Raw genomic sequence first — 18,233 nt, forward strand, 5'->3', positions numbered from 1 at the left:
TGGGAAGGGGACGTCTGCCCCCCCGCCCCCCACTGTTTCCCTCTTCGTTCCGGAAACACCCTTGAAGGAAAAGGAAAGTCCTAGAAGGGTGTCCTGTGGCCTCTCAGCTGACGGACGCCAGTTTCTCTCCTGATGGAAGCTGGGGGGCGGGGCTGTGCTGTCCCAGCGTGACCAAGTGCTTGGTACGTTTATTTATGGGCGAGCTTAGGTTTAATCTTGTCTGTCTCATTCAGGAGGGGTGAAACGTTGTTCATTTCGTGTATGTCTGTCTTTTTGTTTTTTAAAAAGCACTCTTCCCGCTTTCAGTCCTAACTTAATGTGAATCAGAATTCCAAGGATGTGATGTGTCAGAACTGGAGCCTCACCTTTTCCTCCTGTGGGAAAATCCTGCCCTTTAGCAGCTGGCCTTAAAGAAAACACGCGAGCTCGAGGTGCCGTGAGCGCTGGTCACTGTCCTCCGCTCCCTGGATCGTGGAGGGAAGTGGACAGCGAGGCCAGCACCTGCGGAGCGGAGTGGGGCCCTGACCCCCTGTAATCCAGCCCCCTGCCCGCCCCCAGGAACTCAGTGCCTGTCTCTAAAGCCCTGTGCCTTCTGGTGCCACTGACTCAGGCTAGCGCTTGACACCCATCGGGCGGCGCCCAGGAGCACACACACCTTGGGTGAGAATTGAGTGCTGTGGGCTCATGCCGTATCCAAAGTGAGGAGCGTGCATGCTGAGTGCCTGCCTGCTGGATGGGCTCGAGCGGAGGCGCGCCTTGGAGCACACGCGCGTGCCCTGCACCCTTCTCGAGCGGGCGTGGATGCTGCCGCAGGTGGCCGGTCATGAGTTCCTTTGGCGTGAGGCCTCCCACGTGGCCCTCCAGCAGCTGCTGTCACACCTCGTGCTCCCCCAGTTCAGATGCGCTTCCTAGGAATTCCCTTTGTGTATAGTGACCCCTCAGGCCTTCTGCAGGGGGCACTCCTGGTTGGTTTTCCTGTTTTGTCAAAGAGCTGGCAGCTCGCTGCCCTCAGTCTCCTTTGTAACACCCAATTCCTAAGGCACCCCTGTCTGGTTCTTGCGGGTCACCTGGCACTCTTTGCACAAAGCTGCGTCACTTAAGGGCTATTTCGGAGAATCAGGCTGCTGCGTCACCAAAAGAGGGACAGCTGAAGGAGGCCAGAGACCTTGTCCCTGGAGGCCAGGAAAAGGGGCAAGTGGTGGAGGCTGGAGTGGTGGTTCTGGGGACTCGCGGGGAGGACACCCCGCCCAGCCTGTGTCACTGCGTTGGCTGCCGAGACGACGCCCACAGGCCCTCCTGCCCCTGGGCAGGAGGCTTTCAGGCTGGCGGCCGCTGCTCTTCAGCGCGTGGGCGCCTCCCCTCTGCGGGCCTTCGGTCCTGGGCTGAGGGCGGCCCAGAGCACGTGCGCTTAAATTCTGCCTTGGTGCTTCCATTGATCTTTAGCAGCGAAAACCCCACCAGGCTTGGCCATCCTCCTCCGGGCGGTGGAGCGGTCTTTGTGTTGCTTCTAATCTGACAGTTGTTTTCGCCTCTGTGGAAGCTGATGCTGTGCAGACCTGGAGAATTTTATCAGAGCCGGTCTCAAGATGGGTTTCCCTGAGACCTGTCCGCCATTTCTGGGCTTACACTTGGTCTGCAGGCCCGGAGGGCAGGGTCCCCCGGTGTTGGGGGCGGGGTCCCCAGGCTGCCCTGGGTTGGGTCGCACACCCAGGAAGAGAGCACTGGGCTCCAGGCCCTCGTCCACCCCAACCCCAGAGCGCCATCGGGGGAGGGGCGGGCGTGCCCACAGGGCTAGGCGCCGAGGAGGATGGTGAGTGGATGAGATGGGCCTTCACCGGCGTCTGTGCGAGTGAAACAGTCCAGACACAGAAGGATGAGCGCTGTGTGATTGCACCTCCGCTTGGGACCCAGGAGGAGGATGGGGGCTGGGGGAGGGGCCCGGGAGGGCTTCAAGGGGGACAGAGTTTCAGTTTCACAGGTGAAGGTTCTGTGGGGACAGCAAGGGACATGTGCCTGAAGTCACTGAACCACACACCTCAAAGCGGTTAGAGAGGCAACTTTTACACGATGGATATTTTACCCCCACTTATTAAATGTGGGAAAAAATTGGACGGGCTATTCTATCCAACTGAAAACTGGATTTCCTGCTGACGAGAGACTGAGGAAGCCTGAAGGGTGACACATGGCCTGGGCTGGGAGGTGGCGGAGGGCCCACGCTCACCCGCGGAGGGGAGGTCCAGACACATGCGCGTGTCCGTGCCTGGGGGCCCTGACGTGACACCCACCCGGGCTGGGGGACCCTTGCAGTCCCCTCAGAGCCCCAGCAGCATGCTGGAAGGACAGGCAGGAGTCGTCAGAATCTCCTGGAGTTTGATGAAATAATTGAAGAACTGTTGTGCAGGACTGTTTTGTTTGGATTGGGAAGTCTGGATTTCCTTGTGTTTCAGATCATTGTATTTTAGAGACAATGCAACGTCAGCCGCAGTCGTTTTTCCCAAGGAATTCCATGCCTATTTTTCTTTCATCAAACGCTTATTGAGCACCTACCCGCCAGGTGCCGGGCACTGTGCCAGGTGCCTGGGCGGGGTGAGCAGCCAAGGCTCCTGCTTCGACGGGGCCAAGCACGTGCAGGGACTGAGCATGTAGGGGTCCCTGTGAGGTGACGGCACCTGCGCTTCAAGGACCGAAGGGTCCCAGGTCCGGGAGGCCTGGAGGGGGTCACCGGTCCCGCATACCAGCTCTGAGCTCGCGGGGCCTGGGGTCAAGGCTGTGGTTTATGGTTTGGAGAAGGAAGAACAGTCGGAATCCAGGCCACTGCCCTCTCCGTTGAAGGCGAGCGTGGGGATGGCGGAAACAGGACAGGAGGCAACAGCCGGGCACAGAGAGGAGGGGCGGAGGCTTGTTGGGGAGGTGGCCCTGGGCCTCCTGGTTGCCGAGCACACAGGGGTCATCGAGTGGAGGTGAATCATTGCCACATTCCAGCCTGTGGCGTGGCAGGGAGGGGCAGAGGGAAGTGTGGCCTGTCAGGGGAGCCGTGACTAAGTGAATGGCACAAGCTTGGTGCCAAGTCCTGTTTGGGAAGCTCTGATCCTGGTGGGCCAGATCACAGAAGGCCTTAGATGCCACTCCAAGGAGGCGATTTCCAGAGAAATCTGAGTAATTCTGTCCTTTGCCAATATTGCACACATGAGCCTTAGTAAAGCAAGAATGGAGCAATTATGTTGCTCCATTAGGTAAGTAATCTCAGAGACAATTTAAAATATATGGGAGGATGTGCGTAGGTTATGTGCAGATACCTACCGTCTGTATCAGGGACTTGAGCACCTGTGAAAATGCTCAGGGTTCTGGGGCCAGCCTTCTGTGCACACTGAGGGCTGAGTGTGCACTTGGGTGAAAGGACAGAAAATGCTGTCAGTTATTCCTGCAGGAAGTGATCATGTCTCTTTGTAACGAAAGCCAGAAAGAAGTCAAATCAACTTTACCAGAGCATTACAAGTATGTTGGAATGATAAGGAACCGGAAAGCCGGGGTTCGGGGTGACCTGTCCTCTGTGGGTCCCTTCTCAGGGGAGCCCAGCCCTCGGGCCTCCTGCTGCTCGTCACAGCAGGGCTCTCCAGGGAATCACTGTAAATGTTTAGTGTTTCTCTTAAACCTGCAACAAGATTATAATCACGGACAGGAATTTTTTTAATGGTAAATTTTGGAACAAACGCTCTCTTTGTGGTTAAAGCAGTCAGTGTAGAGGGTGTCCACCCGCAAGACACGTCCCAGATGGTGGTAGTTCTGTCATTAAAAAGCCAGCTGTTTAAACCCCGTGCAGAACGCGTACATGTGTAAATGGCGGGAACGGCGTGCGGATAGGGTTTGTCCTCGGGGGCAGCGTAGGTGGTTTTCCCTGTTGAATTGGAGAGAGCACGTGAGTGTGTCTTACAGCTTGTAAGCTTCAGGGAAGCATCACAGAAAGGAACTTGAAGGAACTGCCAGCCCTCGTGAGGACTTGGGAATGGTGGTGTTAGTACTTTATCTGCAAACCTGGAAAAGTGGTTCCCACCCAGGAGGTGTAGCTCATACTGCAAAACTAGGCAGAAACTGAAACCCTGAGTCTCGCTCCGAGGCAGTGAGGCTGGACGCCTGCCTGCTGGGCTGTTGACCGCGGCTGGAAGAGCCCTACCCTGGGCAGGAGAGATGGAGGCAGCTGGCACAGGCTCGGCTCAGGGCTGGGGGCGGCGGCACCGATTCTAGCAAGAGTCAGGCTTTATCAGTTACAACCAAATTACATGTCCTCAAATTCCCTCTAGATGTTCATGTGTGTCTCTTTTGCTGTCGTTTATTACTGGCACAGTCAGTGGGAGTCTCTCCCTGCTCTGATCGATGCCTGTGCATCTCCATGTGGGCCCCAGGCTCTGCCTTGGCTAAGACCCCGACCCTGAGCACCTCCCTTCCCTCCACTCCTGGGGCTCTGCTGCCCGGAGCGCTCCACTGCAGGCCTGGCTGGAGCCCTGGGTCCCCACGTCCTCCCGGCAGTCTCTCAGACTGTGAAATTCCTTTCCTTCACCTTCGTCGTGCTAGAGTGTGACCGAAAAGCGGGAGTTAACCAGAGCCAGACAGGAAACGCAGCCCGAGTAGACGCAGCCGCCGCCTGGGGAACGCTTCCCCGGGCGCCCGCCCCTGTAATCGGACACTTATGGCAGATACATGGGGCCTCACGTGCAGCTCATGCAGTTTAATCGTTTCACTGAAGTGAACAGGGTAGACGTCTCACACTGTGGATTTCTCCGTGTGGGGTGGTGGCCAGCGGTGTGGCCCCATGGGTCAGGCCCAGCCTCGCCTCAGGTCTGGTGAGCAGAGTGCAGGGGCGCAGGTCACTGGCATCGCCGGAGGTGGGCACCCCCCCCCGCCCCCGCCGCCGCCACTTGCGGGGGCACCGTGGCCCCTGTCCTCAGGGAGAGCCGCCCAGCACAAGGAGAGCACACTCCCTTTAACCCCAAGCTCCAAGGTCAGCATGCAGGGTGGCCACTGCAGGCGGGCTCGGAAGCCCCAAGAGTCGGCTTCCGGGAGAACGGCTCACCGCGGAGCCTGGCATGGGGGCCGGGCCGGGCTGCCGCCTTCCCCCATTGGGGCTCTGGGCCCTGCCATGCGAGCAGAGTGTGGTGAGACAGTGGCTGTGGCCTGTGGGGGAGACCGTGCCTGAGGCAAGCAGTCTAGGCCCAGAGTTGGACAGAGCAGCACTCTGCCTGACCACCGAGGTGGGCAGCGTGGAGAGAGGCGAGGCTGGGCACAGAAGCTTGGTGTCAAACAGACCATGAGCAAGACTCGCGGGCTGCTCCAGGGGCCTGGCCATCTCCTCTGAGCCCTGGACGGGTCTGCTCTGCACCACAGGAGTTGGGGCTCAGGGAGGAAGGTGACTTGCCCAGGGCTCCATGGCCAGAAAGCGTAGAATCAGGGTTTGAGCCTCTCCTTTTCTTCTGGCTGGGCCAGACTGGAGGCTGCCGTGAACTAGGAGAGAGCTAGGTGTTCCCTGCTCTTAGAAACGAGATGTGTGGACCCCACAGTAACCATGCCAGCAGCAGCTGGTCCAGTGACCTGATCCTCCCACCAGCCTGGAGATGGCGTTACCTTGCAGATTCTTGCAGGGGAGGCAGCCCCCTGCGGCCCTGCCAGCTGTGCTGGCTGCAGCTGTGAGAAAGGGAGCCCTGGTCAGCGGGTTTCAAAAGTGCTCAAGATCTCTCTTGGTTAAAGTGGTGCAACCTTTTGTATGAATTCCATTTTTAAAGTTTGCAGACAGCCTGCTAGTTTTCCCGTCGTGTTTTCAGGAGGCAGACTGCAAAGGCCCTGCTGGCTGCAGCCTGGGGCGTGCCTGAGCTGGCTCCCAAACTTCCAGGACTCCTTGGGGCCCTTGGCTGAGCACATCCACTATTTAAAAGTTAATTACACACTTACAGTTGAATTGTGTTGACAGGAAGGTAGCACACACGCGTGCCTTCCTGCCTACTCGTCTGCACTTCACTGTCCTCGGCCCTTGGGCGATCCTGGCGCGTTGTGTCTGAGCTCCTGGTTCATTGACATCATGTAGGTGTTGTGCCGTTGGCCGAGGCAGTGGAAGTCTGCTGGCGCCCCCAGGAGTCCCCATGCCCCCCACAGCTCCACTTGTTAAAACCAAAGCACTGTGAATCACAGCATATAGGGTGGTGCCTGGGGTCCCTCCCCAGTTCAGATCATGGACTCTCAGGGCTGGGAGAGACCTTGGCTGCCAGCACGTCCAGGCCTCATATAGACACCAGCCTGAGTCGGGGCCGAGTGGCCACCATGAGGCTCGGGGCAGACTTGATGCCCCGACCGTGACCTGGGCACTGTGGCCTGGTGCAGCATCTGTGCCAGAGCTGGGATGGGTGGGCGGCAGAGAGCGGCCAGTGCGCCTGTCTGCAGGGAGCCGCGCTCCTGGGAGCTGCCTGGAGGAGAGGCGCCCGCAGCCAGGCCCCAGGGCCCCCGGAGGGGTGCCCACTGGTTTCCCAGAGGCCAGTGTCCGGTCCTGTCCGGCCAGGAGCACCCTGCTGGGCTGTGGAGGCCTCTCCTGGTCCAGCAGAGGACCAGTGCCCCCGCAGGGTGTTGGGCAACCCCCGTGTGGGGCTGCCAGTCCATTCCTGGGGAACCAGGCCCGGCCTCAGGGCCGACACGAGGGGCTGGAGGATGTTTATTTTTACCAGAGGACCGTTAAGAACGTTCCGTTACTTAAGTAATGGTGCCTTCAGTATGTTTGAATCGTGCTGTCGCCAAGCGGTTACCTCCCTCCGGAACAGCTCCTTCTTTACCACGGTCCCCCCGCAGGGAGCACGTCCCCCGCATACAGAGCACATACGCCCAAACTGGACAGAAGCGGCCACGCCACACGGCCCTCCCCCGGCACTGATGGGACTGGCCCTGCGTGGCCCGGGCTCCGGGCCCTGCACCTTCAGGCACCTGTCCCGGCGCTTCCACGCTGTGATGAGGGGCGTTTTGTTCAGTCCTGGGCTCCCAGGGCCCAGCCCGTCGCACCTGGAGACACCAGGGCTTGCTGGCCCAAGGGGGAGGCCCCAGAAGAGGCGCCTGAGCTACTTGCTTCTTTGTCCTCCCCTTTCTCCCTGCCTCCCTGGGGCTCTAGAAGACTCCTTGCAGCTCTGTGGTCCTCCCTCCAGCTGGAGGAGGTGTTGCCTGGTGCAGACCCTCCCAGCGGGGGCCCTCTCCCAGCACCCTGCCTCCAGCCTGTGCCCCGGGTCTCGTGTGTGTTCAGAGGCAGGACTGTTGCTCTTTCACACCTGTACCCCTCACCAGGGCCACTTGGTGACGGCTCCCCACGGGGCTGGTAGATCCTTCCGAGGTCACCCCAGGCTGCTGAGCAGTTCCCACGGAGAGCGGGTTCTCATGGCTTTGGTGTTATCGTGAAGTTTTTGTCTGACAATACAAGCGTATCTTGATGAGGAAGGCTTTGTCTATTGAGAGAAAGAATGAAGTTCCTATTCCCATTTCAGATCTTTTGTTAAACAATTTATAGGCCGTTTTCCCGGTACCCTGGCCCCCTCCCCCCAGAAGAACCAGTTTATCAAAAAAGCGGTTGTGTTGAATGGGAGGCCGCGCGTGACCAAGCGTGGCCGCAGTCGCCCGTGACCTCACTCAGCCCTCGGCGAGCCACGACGCCCCCGGCGTTTCCTGTGAACCGGCAGCCTTCCTGGTCCCACCATTGTTGTTCGCTTTTGCCTGGAAGAAAACAAAAATTATTTACTACGCACCGGTGCTGTGTGTGTTTAGAGCCTTGCTGGGAAATGCCACGTCCGGCTGTCCCAGCGGCAGCCGCGCCAGGGACAGATGGGGGCCGGCCCAGGGCTGTGTTCTCAGGCTTGTCGCTGCCCCGGAGACGTGATGGGACATGTTCATCTTTGTTGCCCCCGTGTTTAAACGAAGACATGTCCCTGCTGTGGTCAGCGCTGGGCTCACCCAGCCCTCCCCAACCCCTGACTCGGCTGCTGGGGACTCGCACCCCCTCTGTGACTTTCAGGGGAATTGGGGACAGAGCCGGGACACGGATCCCACCGATGGTCCATGTGGCCCCTGGGCTCTCCAGCCTGACCAGCTCCTGGCCCAGCCGCCTCTGCAAGGAGGCCTCCCTGGGGTTGGCCTGGGGGTCCCGTGCAGGGTGGGGAGGAGGCGGGGGCTTTGGGGGAATGGTCCTGGTGCTCAGAGTTGAGCCAGGCACACGCTCTGCCCTCGTGGGGCTTCAGCCAAGCCTGCTGAATGCGGGCCTGCTGAATGCGGGCCGGCTGGGCTGGCAGGCAGGCGGCCTGGTGACCTGCGAGGGCAGTTTTGGGGGAGCCGAAGGGGGGATCCAGGCTGCCATGGGTGGAGGGGGACGGGAGGTGGGGAGGGAGGTGACCGTGACAGCCTCGCCAGAGGAGACGCAGGCCGGCTGCCATGGCAGCCGCGGGATGGGCACGAGGTGGTGCTGGCAGAGGCGGAGCCAAGGGGTGGCGGGGCTGGGGCCCCTGACTCCAGGGTGGTCTCCCCTTCCCCTCGGGTCGTGAGCCGGCAGGCCCTGCTCAAGCCCCGGGAACCAGCCGAGCAGGCGGTCCGTGCTCACCCACGGCCACTCCTGCGGGGCCAGGGCTCTGGGCGGCTGATGCTGCATGGCAGTGGTTTCCCTGGGCGAGCAGGACGTGGGTTTGGGGCGAATTGCTGAGCAGCACCCAGCTTGACAAGCTTCCCGGGATTCGCTTTCAGTTGCGTGACCCCTTTCAGAAAGGCTTGACAGAACTCCCCAGGTCATATCCCTGAAGCCCCACAGCCCCGTGCTGTCCCACAGGCCCACGTCTGAGGGACGGACGCACCCACAGAGGGAGCACAGGCCCCCGAGAGCCCTGCTCCCAAAGACCGCCTTGCGTGGACTTCACACTGAGCACAGCTCGCCACAGAGGCGTTGACCCAGAGTCCTGCATGCGGCAGAAATATCCCTGAGGGACAAAAGGAGGACAACTGTGGTCAACTGTCATCAGCAGACCTCTAGGACATGCTGAAGAAGCTGAAGGCGGTTCTTCAGGCCAAAGGGAAGTGATATCCCGTGACCCTGGGATCCCGAGGAGGAAGGAAGGAAGGGTATGGGGATGGTAAGACAGGCAGGTAAGAAGAAAGACAGTTTCGTCTTGGTTCCTTTAGAATGAGTGATTGTTCAGAGCTCCCTGCAGAGCGGGTGTATTGAGTCTGCAGACGTAACGTATGTGCCTCTTCAGCATAGACGGACCTGAGGTGGATGGGCACAGACAGGTGCCGGGGTCTCACCAGAGGGGAGCAGTCTCCACTCAGGCTGAAGGTGAATGTAGTAGTCTCTAGAGCTGCTGCTGCTGCCAAGTCACTTCAGTCGTGTCTGACTCTGTGCAACCCCATGGACGGCAGCCCACCAGGCTCCCCCATCCCTGGGATTCTCCAGGCAAGAACACTGCAGTGGGTTGCCATTTCCTTCTCCAGTGCACGAAAGTGAAAAGTGAAAGTGAAGTCGCTCAGACCCTCAGCGACCCTATGGACTGTAGCCTTCCAGGCTCCTCCATCCATGAGATTCTCCAGGCAAGAGTACTGGAGTGGGGTGCCATTGCCTTCTCCGAGTCTCTAGAGCAGCCACTGCCAAATAATGCTGAAACGCTAGTGTGCGGATCACCACGGAACGTGAAGGAGGACTTGAGTCACCAAGAGAAGGCAGGAGCAGGAGGGACAGAGCCGCCTGGAGAGGCAGCCAACAGCAGGCGGTGGAGTGGCGGGCCCAGCATTGCCCCACGACAGCCGCTGTCAGCAGGCGGGGCTGAGCACACCACAGGAGGAGACTCGGGAGACTGGACCGAACAGCAGGACCCACCCACTGGCTCCAGAAATACTGTGATCCAGAGGGATTGAGGGTGAAAAGGTGGGGACAGGAAGCCTGAGTCGGCTGGGGCGGTGCCAACCCAGATATAGGGGACTTCAGGTGGACGGAGCTTCGCCCGAGGGGCAGAGGACTGCTCTGGCTGGGAGGGGCGGCTCCAGAGTGAGGCGCCTGTGTCCTGGGGTCAGAGCCGTGAGACACCCTCTTCCTGCACTGACACAGACCCGGAAGGCAGACTCCAGACACCACAGCCACACTGCGTCCAGGGCAGGGGTGGGCAGGCGGTCGTTGTCGCGGCCGCAGGGCGTGTTCCCCTCAGGGTTCTGCCCGGAGCCAGGCTGGGAGGTGAGAGTCGCCAGGTGTGGAGTCTGGAATGTCTCCTGGTGCCTGAAGCGGGAAGGTCAGGCGCCCAGGGGAGACGGCAGGCACGTGCATACGTGCCTGTGAGTGTGCATGCGTGCTGCAGCTCTGCACACAGCCCGTCGCTAGGCTAGTCAGTGTTCAGTAGTAAAGTTGTGACATTTGAAAAAGCCCAGCGAGAGAGACTGTGTCCCCCAGGGAAAGGATGCTCTCCTTTGTCTCTGAAGCTGACCATGGGCTCCCAGGAGTGGTGCGGGGAGGGAGTCGTTCCTGAGAAGCCTGCTCTCCACGCCGCCCTCTTGAGGGTGGGCAATGTCGGCCCAGCCCTGCCCTCCCCTGTGCCGGACCCTGATAGTGAGCATCAAGGACCCAGGCCCGCTGCATAGACCCCAGTGCGTCAGTGGAGCACGCTCAACAAGCTCCCCATTTCCTGAACCAGCAGCTCATCCTGCTGACTTAGAAATAGGAGTGCAGTTCACCCTTCCTAAGGTTCTGGAAAGGTCGAGGCCGACACCTCGAATTCTAGGCTGAACGCGTCAATATTTTAATGGGCACGCTAGCAACAGTTTGAAAGGTGCTTCCCTCCTCCTTTGAAAATGATTTCCTCCTCCTACACAGTTTATTTTTCTTGGTAGTTCAGCACAGTATTCCGTTCCTCAGCGCCCTTGGCGGTGTAAAACACTCGCTGACCAAGGCGCTGGCGTGCCAGAGCACTTTGTGTTTTTTTAAGTCGGCTCTTTACTGAAGCTGAAACACAGAGGTGCGTGACCCGCGTCCCCCAGCTGGTGAGCTGTCCCCAGGGACCCCCGTCCAGGTCAAGGTCAGAACACACCAGCCTGAAGCCGCCGTCTGTCCCCACCCACAAAGGGCGACCACACACCTGGGCCCGCCAGTGGAGGCTGCTTCCGCCCTGTGTCTCTGGCATGAATAGAACCCACGGGGTGTGCGGGATGTGGCCGAGGTGCATCCTGGGCATAAGCGGGCCGGACCCGTCTCTGTCCCAGGGATGGCGGGCCTCGGGGTTGTGTCACCAGGCACAACCGGGCATGGAGGGTGGGGCTGGGCAGGGTCCGTGCTTACACGTGGAAACCAGGCAGCCCTGGGTTTAAATGCTGGGGCTTCTGCTTTTGTGCTCTGTAAACGCAGGGTAGATCACCTGACCTCTCTGAACTTCAGATTGCCCGTCTGTGGAACGGGCATGGTCATCCCTGCCTCTGGGCGGGTGGGAAGGTTAGGTACCAGACCCCCTGGCTCCAGCTGGACACACATGAAGGTGTCCCCTCTCATCGCCCTCAGTAGCCGCTTGGAAGCCCACTGCTGGGGCCGTTTAGCGCACCAGTGGTGCAAGGTCCCTCTGTAGGGCCCTGGTGATAGATTTTGGCCAGTGAGGCCCAGGGTCCCAAGATTATGGGTCCTCTACTCTCTGAAGCTACAGCTCCCTGCCGTATGCCGTGTTCTGGACTGATGTGGGCCCGGTCCCTGAGGGTGGCATTGAGCAGCAACCCTGAAACCCCAGGCCCCGATCAGCGCCAGTGGAGTGAGAGGGCCTCACCCTCATGCCATCACCCCCACGGGTGCCAGCTGCGTGGGCCTGACACCACATTCTCTACACGTGCACGGCAGCCTGGGCCCGCTGGGTCTGGGTGCTGCTCCAAAGGCTCTGTGCGCCCCCGGGGCCGGCTCCACAGCCCAGGTCTGGCCTTGGGCCAGTTGATGCTTCCCAGGTGGGCTTTGGTTGGTTTCAGACTCTTGGCCTTGTGGGGGGATGCCTGCCCGAGGGGTCTCCAGCCGGCACGTGCTGCCAGCCACCTGCCTGCCGGAGGGTGACGGCGGTGTGCGTTGCAGGCCTCCCGGAGCAGTACTACAGCCTCACCTGGTTCCTAAGCCCCATCCTCGGCCTCATCTTCACGCCCCTCATCGGTTCCGCGAGCGACCGCTGCACCCTGAGCTGGGGCCGCCGGCGGCCTTTCATCCTGGCGCTCTGCGTGGGTGTGCTCTTCGGAGTGGCGCTGTTCCTCAACGGCTCTGCCATCGGTGAGTGTCCTGCCCCAGGGTCGGGGGGGCATGGAGCCGGGCTCCACCCGGCATGCAGGTATGAGGAGCCCAGACCACCAATCCTGGCTGGGGCTGCTGGCGGGCGTCCTTGGCCCCCGGGCGGTGGCCAGGCCGCGGGCCCCACGTGGGAATGCCGTGGGAACCTGTTCTCAGGGAGCGCTTCCTGTTGTGACCCGTTTGTTTTTAATGCATATCTGACACCACGTCCTGTTTCCAGCGTTATTTCAGAAATTATCTTTTCTTTTTTTTTTTTCTCCTTTTCTCAGACTTGGTATTGAAAATGTCCAGACCTAGTTTGCTGCTTGTTTTTTTGGTTCACATATTCGGGGTTTGTTTTGCTTCTTTCTGTTGTTTTGTTTTCAGTTAAAGCAGCTATTTGTGGGAAAATACCTTTTGTCTTGAGAGAACCCATCAGAAATGTGAAAAAGCAAAAGTCTTATTTTCTGGCGACAGCTAAACAGAAGCTTAACCTGTGTCCTGATGCAGGTGAACTTGCCCGCGTCCACGTCAGTCCTCGGGCAGTCACAGACGCTGGGAGGCTCAGGAAGGGAGGTGGCCAAAGAGGTCCTTGTGCAGCAGAGCCTCGCTCAGCTCCTCCAGGGCCCGCGCGTGCTGGCAGGGTGGGCGCAGTCCTAGGCTTGTAGGGGGTGCAAGAGGGGCCTGCCTGAGCTGTGCACCATGCCCCCCGACCAAAGCTGGCTGTCCCTGGGTCAGGAGTCCACAGGCTGCTACCCTCCAGGCACCCGCAGGCTCGGTTCAGAGGGAACACTGGTCTTTGCGGGGACCTGTCTTTGGGGGTGGCCCCAGCCCACTGTGGCCCACACACAGAATTTGGAGCTCCTGCCCCTCACCCTGGTGCCATGTCTCTCCCTGTACCTGTGTCTCTCCTGGTCAGAAGCCCCTTTCCTGGCCCTTGTGTGGAGCACAGCTGTCTGGGAACCCGCATTTGCAGAGTTGTGGGGGGTCCCAGGCCCCGCAGCACCTCTGTGCCCGGAGTGCTCCTCATCCAGTACAACTGGCAGCAGCTCAGCCTTCAGGGAGCAGGCTGGTCTCCGGGTTCGGGGGCAGACTCACCTGAGGCAGGTGTGTGACTACGGCTCATAACCCGCTTCAGAGCAGCGGGAGAGACGAAGCCCACCTCCCGTGTGGAGAGGCTGCGCCCAGGAGCGCAGAGTCCCCCGAGGCAGCCGTGGGGGGCGCTGAGCTGCTGCTCCTCTGTGCCCCTGCAGGCCTGGCCCTCGGCGATGTCCCCACCCGGCAGCCCATCGGCATCGTCCTCACTGTGCTGGGGGTGGTGGTCCTGGATTTCAGCGCTGACGCCACGGAGGGGCCCATCCGTGCGTACCTGCTGGACGTGGTGGACAGCGAGGAGCAGGACATGGCCCTCAACATCCACGCCTTCTCTGCTGGTGAGCGGCCCTGCCCCGGCTCTGAGCCCCTCCCCTGGGTCGTCGAGCCTGGGGAGGCTGCTTCGTGGCCTCCGAGCGGCTTCGTGTCGACCCTGGTGGCTGAGGCAGCAGGCAGGGACGCAGCAGGGCCGAGTGACCGGTCTGAGGTGGGGGGCGCGCGAGGTTGCTGGCCCGAGGCCAGGGCCCCATGCTGCCGCCCCCTCCATTCGGGCAGCTTTCCCATCCAATGGGAATGTGAGCTCCGGGGACGGTGGGCAGTGGGGAGAGAGTCCCGGGCGGCCGCCAGTTTCCCTCCTAATTCAGGAAGCAGGAAGCTGTCAGGTCGGGATTCCAAGCCTGGGCTCAGCTGTCGTGCCTCGTCCCTGCTCCTCCCGTTCTCTGAGTGCCCCTGGAAGCGCCCTTGGTGGGGGCAGTTGGGAACACCCGTCTGGGCTCCCCGCCCTGTGGCCCGTGCCCCTCCTCTGCTCATGTCTGCGCCGTCCCCTCCCATCCCCAGGCCTCGGCGGGGCCATCGGCTACGTGCTGGGCGGGCTGGACTGGACCCAGACCTTCCTGGGCTCCTGGTTCCGGACGCAGAACCAGGTGCTGTTCTTCTTCGCGGCCATCATCTTCACGGTGTCCGTGGCCCTGCACCTGTCCAGCATCGAGGAGGAGCAGTACAGCCCCCAGCAGGAGCGTGGCGGGGACCCAGCCAGTGCACCAGCCTCCGGCCCCCGCGCCTGCGTGCTGGACGGCAGCGTTCTGTTCCCAGACGAGGTGCAGTCGGAGCATGAGCTGGCCCTGGACTTCCTGGACGAGGGCCTGGTGCGCAGCAAGAGCGATTCGGTGCTGCACGTGCCGGAGGCTGCACTGGGCCTGGAGCCCGAGCTCTTCCTGCAGGACATCGAGCCCTCCATCTTCCACGATGCCTCCTGCCCCAGCACCCCCCGCAGCACCAGCCAGGAGCACGCCCCCGCCCGGCCGCCCCGCCGGCCCCTGCCACTCCGTGCACCCGCCGGCGAGGATGAGACCCTGCTGGAGGAGCCCCTGAGCACCGCCAGGCTCCCGAACGGGGGTAGCGCGGGGCTGCGGGACGGCCCGGGCACCTGCGCCTACAGCCGGGCCGCCCTGAAGGCCCCGGCCACGGCAGGCCCCGCCCGCCGGCGCCGGCACGTGTTCCGCCGGCAGGCCTCCAGCACCTTCTCCTACTACGGCAAGATCGGCTCCCACCGCTACCGCCACCGGCGCGCCAACGCCGTGGTGCTCATCAAGCCCTCACGCAGCATGAGTGACCTCTACGACCTGCAGGCGCGGCCCCGGCAGCACCGCCGCCGCCACCAGAGTGGGGCCACCACGTCCAGTGGGGACTCAGAGAGCGAGGAGGGCGAGGGCGAGACCACCGTGCGGCTGCTCTGGCTGTCCATGCTGAAGATGCCCCCCGAGCTGGTGCGTCTCTGCCTCTGCCACCTGCTCACCTGGTTCTCCGTCATCGCCGAGGCCGTGTTCTACACCGACTTCATGGGCCAGGTCATCTTCGAAGGGGACCCCAAGGTGAGTGCCTGGGAGCGTGGGTGACAGCCAGCCCAGATGCGCCCCTGTTGAGAACGTGGTCGGGGTCCTCGTGTATGAGTGCGAGAGGGCAACTGGGCCTGGGTCCGTGGTGAGCAAACCATGCCCCACCCCAGGCTTTGTAAGTGCGGGAACACCAGGGAGCTGGAGGCATGCGGGCCAGCTCTCTCCATGCACAGGTGGCCCCAGAACCTGCAGGTTGAAGCAGCTTTCTGTTGTTGCTGGTGCCCAGGCCACGTGGGTGTGGCTTCTAGGCCTCAGGGCGTCCGCGGGTTCACACCTGTGCTCGTGGCCCAGAGTGGCACCAGGAGGTCCAAGGTGGTCACAGTTCAAGCCTCCCTGCCCCACGCGGACTGCCAGGCTGAGGCCTCCCCGCCCCACGCAGGCCGCCAGGCCGAGGCCTCCCTTCCCCATGCAGGCCCCCAGGCCGAGGCCTCCCTGCCCCACATGGCCCACCAGGCCGCTCCGTGTAGCCACTGGGCTCCCGGAGGCCAGAGGCGGGAGCGGCAGGCGTCCTAGGCCCAGCTAGCGGAGCAGGGCTGGGAGAGAGTACAGAGGGTCCGCCACAAGCAGCGGCCTGGGCCGTGACTGCTGCTCCCCACACTGCCACAGTTGAGATGCATCAGTGATTTCGGTGTAAATGACCCCTCTACCTGGAGGCGCAGCACGCCGGCCCCACCCCCTGAACCCTCGTCTTGCGTCTGAACAGGCTCCATCCAACTCGACGGCGTGGCAGGCCTACAGCGCGGGCGTGAAGATGGGTTGCTGGGGCCTGGTCATCTACGCAGCCACCGGTGCCACCTGTTCAGGTAAGCGGCCCCCAGCCATGTGAGCCGAGCACCTGGACTCGCTCCGTGACCCGAAAGACCGACAGGCGTCCTGCTCCGTGGGCCGCAGGCCCTGCCCCGCCGGGGCCGGCCCCGAAGACCGACAGGCGTCCTGCTCCGTGGGCCGCAGGCCCTGCCCCGCCGGGGCCGCCCCGAAGACCGACAGGTGTCCTGCTCCGTGGGCCGCAGGCCCTGCCCCGCCGGGGCCGGCCTCAGGGGCAGCAGGAGCTGCTCGCACCGTGGCTGAGAAGGCAGCGCTGTAAGCCCTCAGCTGTCCTCCACGCAGACGCCTGCCGGCTCCCAGGGAGGGCCTGCGGGCTCAGGGCGATGGCAGCGCTGCAGCAGCTGTGCTCTGAGCCGGAAGGGCAGGCGTCCGGGCTCTGCCTGAGTGCACGCAGTGTGTCTGGGGCCTGCTGGAGGTCGGGGTGGCTGAGGAGACAAGCAGCCTTCCTTGGGGTCCACTGTGCCCTGGAGAACAGAGAGTGGGAGTGACAGGCTTCAGGCTCAGGAGTGGTGCGCACGTGTGCCTCCCGGGAATGGGGCAGAGCCGCGGTTACAGGCCTCTGGCTGATCCTGGCCTGGACCCTGCTCAGTCTCTACCTGAGGATGATGGGATAACAGCCGGTGACCACGGACAGCCAGCCTGACGGTCACAGTGCTGCCTGCTTTACTACAGGACTTCTCAGGAGAGCTGGGTCAGAAAGCCTGACCCAGAGGGGTGGGGACTTGCGAGGAAAACCAGCCACAACTCAGTCCCTGAGGCAGGGCAGGGCCCAAGGCCAGAGAGGACCCTGAGTGGGCCTAGACTGGCGGAAGGGTCGGAAGGCCTGGCTCTGCAAGGTAGGGAGTCCCACGGGGCTGCGGGATAGAACCAGGTTACAGGTCTGGAACCACTAGGGTCAACCTCCTTTTGAAGTGTGGAGCCCCTGGTGGTGGATTGGGGCATGGTGAGCTGGGGGTCCATCCAGGGGCTGTGCGTGGTGGCCAGGGAGTGAAAGGCGAGGGGCGTCCCGTCCCTGTTCCTGAGCCAGGCTGAGTGCAGTGGAGGCCGGGGAGCAAGCAGGCCGTGTGCCTTCTGGTCACCACGCGGCCTCTCTCTGCAGCCCTGCTACAGAAGTACCTGGACAGCTACGACCTGAGCATCAGGGTCGTCTACGTGCTGGGCACGCTGGGCTTCTCCCTGGGCACGGCTGTGATGGCCATGTTCGCCAACGTCTACGTGGCCATGATCATGATCAGCACCATGGGCGTCGTCTCCATGAGCATCTCCTACTGCCCCTATGCCCTGCTCGGGCAGTACCACGACATCAGAGAGGTGGGTGGGCGGGCGCTGGAGGGGAGGCCCCAGCACGAGCTCGCCAGCTGTGGGCGGCTCTGCAGCTCTCACTGGCGCTTTCTGCGTGGAGCATTCTTGCCCACGTCTTCCCTTGCACTCATGCCCTCACCTGTGGTCTGCCTGGGATAGAGGGTGTGTGTGTGGTCTAAGGTCGATCAGAACTTTATGGTGCCCCCAAGTAAGGATGGTCACGTGACTGGTGTCCTGTTCCCCTCCCCCGACACTGCCAAGCCACAGACATGGGTGGGGGTCTGGCTGGGGGATGTCTGTTTTCTCTTCCATGGCTCTGTCTGTCCGCTCACAGTGGCTACACTGTCTTAAGTAGTTTTACAAGAAGACCTGAATGAAACCTGGTAGTGTTAAGTTCTCCAGCTTGGTTTTTCAACATTGTTAATTAGTTACCTTGACCATTTCCTTTTTATTTAAACATTAGAATCAGCTTCTGGACTTTTTTTTTTTTTTAATTGGAAACACATTGATTATATGGATCAATTTGGAGAGAGTTAAAACTTTGTAGTATTGAGCCTTTATAATATTCTCTAAATATGGTATATTGTATTAATTGTCATAGCATATTTATAGAGTCTTCCAGGCTTTCTGCACACACAGTCACATCCTCCATGGGTAATGAGTTTCATTTCTTCCTTTCTAATTCTTAAGGGTTTTATTTATTTTCCTTGCCTTTCTGCAGTGGCTGGAAACCCCAGTACCGTGTTCAGTATAAGGGTGGGGGGCACACAGAGCCAGGCGAGCGGGTGTGCAGCTGCTGAGGGAGGCAGTTCTGCCTCAGACCCGGGGCATGCCGGTGCGTGGCTTTCCTG

At 61.2% G+C, this 18,233-nt stretch overlaps 1 protein-coding gene across 14 annotated transcripts in view; it reads left to right on the plus strand.

Moving 5' to 3' along the window:
* Positions 1 to 18,233, plus strand: part of SLC45A4 (solute carrier family 45 member 4) — a 72,105-nt gene that overhangs the window by 43,069 nt on the left and 10,803 nt on the right. For 11 of the 14 annotated variants that reach the window (XR_009740718.1, XM_061438496.1, XM_061438490.1 and 8 more), the window contains 5 exons: positions 12,083 to 12,271; positions 13,522 to 13,701; positions 14,198 to 15,231; positions 15,959 to 16,058; positions 17,180 to 17,391. Coding sequence is in view for 13 of the 14 variants with exons in the window: in XM_061438496.1 (XP_061294480.1) it covers positions 12,083 to 12,271; positions 13,522 to 13,701; positions 14,198 to 15,231; positions 15,959 to 16,058; positions 17,180 to 17,391 (1,715 nt within the window). In the remaining variant the exon portion in view is untranslated. Of the gene's footprint in view, positions 1 to 8,830; positions 9,145 to 12,082; positions 12,272 to 13,521; positions 13,702 to 14,197; positions 15,232 to 15,958; positions 16,059 to 17,179; positions 17,392 to 18,233 lie in introns of all 14 variants that reach the window. The other 3 variants (XM_061438502.1, XM_061438501.1, XM_061438503.1) reach the window with 1 other exon arrangement.

This window comes from Bos javanicus, chromosome 14 (assembly GCF_032452875.1).
Source record: "Bos javanicus breed banteng chromosome 14, ARS-OSU_banteng_1.0, whole genome shotgun sequence".
In the NCBI taxonomy this organism is placed as follows: Eukaryota; Metazoa; Chordata; class Mammalia; order Artiodactyla; family Bovidae; genus Bos; species Bos javanicus.